The sequence below is a fragment of the Arachis hypogaea genome, chromosome 4 (assembly GCF_003086295.3).
Source record: "Arachis hypogaea cultivar Tifrunner chromosome 4, arahy.Tifrunner.gnm2.J5K5, whole genome shotgun sequence".
NCBI classification, from domain to species: domain Eukaryota; kingdom Viridiplantae; phylum Streptophyta; class Magnoliopsida; order Fabales; family Fabaceae; genus Arachis; species Arachis hypogaea.
The window spans coordinates 112,704,796-112,708,696 of NC_092039.1; the positions used below are offsets into that span (position 1 = coordinate 112,704,796).

At 31.5% G+C, this 3,901-nt stretch overlaps 1 protein-coding gene across 1 annotated transcript; it reads left to right on the plus strand.

Moving 5' to 3' along the window:
* Positions 1-822: 822 nt before the first annotated feature.
* LOC112797321 (11-oxo-beta-amyrin 30-oxidase) lies at positions 823-3,025 on the plus strand. Its single transcript, XM_025840192.3, has 5 exons — positions 823-1,203; positions 1,289-1,512; positions 1,627-1,868; positions 1,944-2,316; positions 2,396-3,025. The coding sequence occupies exons 1-5, from the start codon at positions 864-866 to the stop codon at positions 2,819-2,821; spliced, it is 1,605 nt and encodes a 534-aa protein (XP_025695977.1). The 5' UTR covers positions 823-863; the 3' UTR covers positions 2,822-3,025.
* The last annotated feature ends 876 nt before the right edge of the window (positions 3,026-3,901 follow it).

Below are 3,901 nucleotides of genomic sequence, written 5' to 3' on the forward strand. Positions count from 1 at the left end.
ATGTAAATTTAAATTTGACACATTTCTTTACTAGGTATATTCAAATATATTATGATTATAAAATTAATTTATAATTTTATATTATATTTTTGGTGTTTCTCATTTTTATTCTTTTATTTTTAGTTTTTTCTTTAATTATTTACAAAGTAAAAAATACCATATAAAAAGATAAAATATGACAAGTAAAATAAATATAAAAATAAAAGTAACACACCAACAAATAAAAATATAATTTTATATCACTCTAATATAAAAAATTTAAGTTATTTTTAAAAATAAATAAATACAAATTTTTAAACTAATAAATTGTATTTAATTTATACAAAAAATATAAAAATTATAAAATAAATATTTTACGAAATATTTTTAATATAAATAATTTAAATTTAATATTAATTTATATATTATTTAATTAAGTTTTAAATAATATAATATTTATCAAATTATATTATATAGTATAATTAATTGCACATTGCGCGATGAATGCAGCAAGCATTAATAATCTTGCACCGCGGTTGCGTATAAGAAACAGAATCAATATTTTATAACAAACGTATTTTGAATTGATTAAAAAAGCCTCACTAAAATTAACTACTCCAACACCACGTTTAATTAAAATAACAAAAATATTATCTGTACGTATTGTACATATTATAAATATAGTGAGAAATCAGATATCATATGAATTTAATAGTTAAAAATAATTAAATAATTTAATTAATTTAACTAATTTTTCATCTAATATCTTTTAACTATTAATTTTACTTAAAGTAAGTTTTCAATCCAAGTAGTTGACTGAGAAAATAAAATAAAGGTTGGCTGGTTGTTTGCACAATTGCACTCTCACCTTCCTTCTTGTTTGGATGTGCGTTGAAATATTGATTGTGCTCTCCGATCCAATCCCACACAAACACACAGACACACTAATGGAGAAGGTGATGCTTTCCTCTTCATTAACATGGTTTGTCACGGCGGTTGGACTACTGGTGGCGGTGGGGGGATGGAAGCTGCTGAACTGGCTCTTGCTGAGGCCTAAGAAGCTCGAGACCCTTCTCAGGGAGCAAGGCTTCCATGGCAACCCCTACACGCTCTTCGCCAACAACAACTCCTCTTCTAATAACACGAAGCCAATGACTCTCTCTGATGACAAGGACATAGCTCCACGTGTCTATTCCCAAGCCGATCATGTTATCATGAAATTTGGTTCGCTCCCACTTATATAATTCTCAAGTCGTATAATTTTTTTGCTTCTGCTGTTGATAACATAAAAAACTCGTGTGATGGACAGGGAAGAATTCATTCTTTTGGGAAGGTCGGACACTCAAGGTGAATATCACAAACCCTGAGCATATTAAAGAAGTTCTTACCAATAACCGTTACTTCAAGAAAGAGAAGCCTAATCTGATGCGTCTTGCCACGTTACTGGGCTCTGGACTTCCAAACTATGAGGACCAACAATGGCACACACATCGAAAGATCATCAACCCTGCTTTCCATCTCGAAAAATTAAAAGTTGGCTTAATTTGCTTTTTATTCAAATAAATTCTCTTATATTTATTTATTTAAATATGTATGTTAAGCATTGCTGACTGCGCTACTTTACTATTACTAAATATATATATATAGGTTCTAACATCAACAATGGTCCAATGCTGCGATGATGTGATTACTAAATGGGAGGAGATGCTGTCTTCAGAGGGTAAATGCGACATTGATGTATGGCCTTCCATCCAAAATTTGGCTTGCGATGTTATTTCCAGAACAGCCTTTGGAAGCAGTTATCAAGAAGGAAAAAGAATTTTCGAACTCCTTACCAAGCAAGCTACACTTATAGTGAGATTAAAATATCTTCACATCCCAGGATGGTGGTAATAAGACATAACTAGTTCAAATCTATTCTATTTAGGTTCTCATCATGTTGTTAATGATGATTTATCTTGTAGGTTGCTTCCTAATAGTGTTAACAGGAGTATGATTAAAATTGATAGAGAGATAGAAGCATCAATCGAAGCTATCGTTAGCAAAAGAGAGAAAGCAATGAAGGATGGTGAGGAGGTTAACAAGAGTGACTTATTAGGGATACTTTTGGAATCAAACAGCAAAGAAATAAAAGAAGATGGAATGAGTAATCGAGAGATAGTGGAAGAATGCAACACATTTTACCTTGCAGGCCAAGAAACGACAGCTGATTTGATGGTATGGACAGTGGTGATGCTAAGTAGGTATCCGGAATGGCAAACGCGTGCGAGGGAGGAAGTATTCCAAGTCTTTGGCAACCGAAAGCCAGACAGTGATGGCCTGAATCGCCTTAAAACTGTAAGCATGTATATATAATTTGTTCTACTTAGTATAATTTATTGTGACATGTTGATTGATAAGATAATTTTAAACATAGGTGACAATGATCTTAAATGAGGTGTTAAGGCTATACCCGCCGGTCCTTTTTTTCAATCGAAGAGTCCAGAAAGATATAAAGATGCAAAATCTATCACTACCTGCCGGAGTTAAGGTTACATTACCAATACTTTTGATCCACCATGATCGTGAATTATGGGGTGATGATGCAACAGAGTTCAAACCAGAAAGATTTTCTGAAGGAATTGCTAAAGCGACTAAGGGTCGGCTCTCATATTTTCCTTTTGGATGGGGGCCTAGAATATGCATTGGCCAAAACTTCTCCTTAATGGAAGCAAAGATATTCTTGACATTGCTTTTACAACGCTTCACATTTGAGCTCTCCCCTGCATATGCACATGCTCCATTCGTTTTCCTTACTCTTAAACCAATGCATGGGGCCCAAATCATCTTACATAAATTGTAGTTTCAAGTGTGTACAAGCCTTTGGAATCTCTACTTTCATACCTAGTGGCGCCTCCAAATTTAAGTAACGTGGAAAATAAGACAAATACTCGCTACATATTACTAATGTACACAGAATACAGAAACTAGATATGTTTAGTGGTGGAAGAATATTTTCTTCAAATAAAAATTGATGAAACCCACATAAATTTATCATTCTCTCTCACTTTTTCTCTGTTTTTTGTACACTTTTACTATGTATTTATATAGAGACAGAAGAAGAAATGCGTTGCATGTTGCATCTTTCTTTCTTTTATATGAAAAATAATCATTTATATCCATCAACTTTATAAATGCTGATAAAAACCATTAAACAAAGAAACTAACGTTATATCATAAAAGGTGAGTTTCGTATTTTAAAAGTATTTAAATTTTAATATTTTGTTGACCTTTTAATAAAATCTATAAATTACTTTCGTCCTTTATCTTCAACCTCAAGTCCATTACAAAAAAAAATACTTTACTTCCGCCTACACCTCAAACGACGAAGAATGCCGTTGCTCCCTTCAAATCGAGTCTCTCTATCTGATAGACTTTCACCAGAAATAGAGATTCAAATGCGTAGATCGAAGTTACTGATAAGCGAAATTTTTTAAAAATCAGAATCCAGACGAGGACGGTCAAAAAAAGGTGGAAAAAGACAACATCGTAGAGTTCAAGTAATTCAAGTAATCAACAACAATGAAAAATATAAATTTACACAAAAATTCAAATCAACAGTGGCAAAGAATTAATTCTAAAGCTAAAAAATTTAAAAAGAAAAGAATCAAATAAAGAATTCAAACTCAGCATTCAAACTAAATTTAGAATCACATAAACAACGATCTAAATTCAGAATGTAATAAACAAACTCAACTTCTATAATTTACATACTACAGTGGCATACATATCTGCATAATTAATAGAAACACTTCATTTCTGAAAAAAATAAAAACACTGAATTAAAAGATGAAATATTTGTCATAAAAATCTTACACTTTTGCACACAAATCATTTTTGTGTTCTTTAATTTTGTTTATACGGATGGATATGTTTATAATAA

Excerpts from the sequence above, each read along its gene's own strand:
- LOC112797321 (XM_025840192.3), top strand. The coding sequence starts at position 864 with ATGTGCGTTGAAATATTGATTGTGCTCTCCGATCCAATCCCACACAAA. Across the intron at positions 1,204-1,288 it reads TCATGTTATCATGAAATTTG|GGAAGAATTCATTCTTTTGG; the intron begins GTTCGCTCCCAC and ends TGTGATGGACAG. Across the intron at positions 2,317-2,395 it reads GCCTGAATCGCCTTAAAACT|GTGACAATGATCTTAAATGA; the intron begins GTAAGCATGTAT and ends TTTTAAACATAG.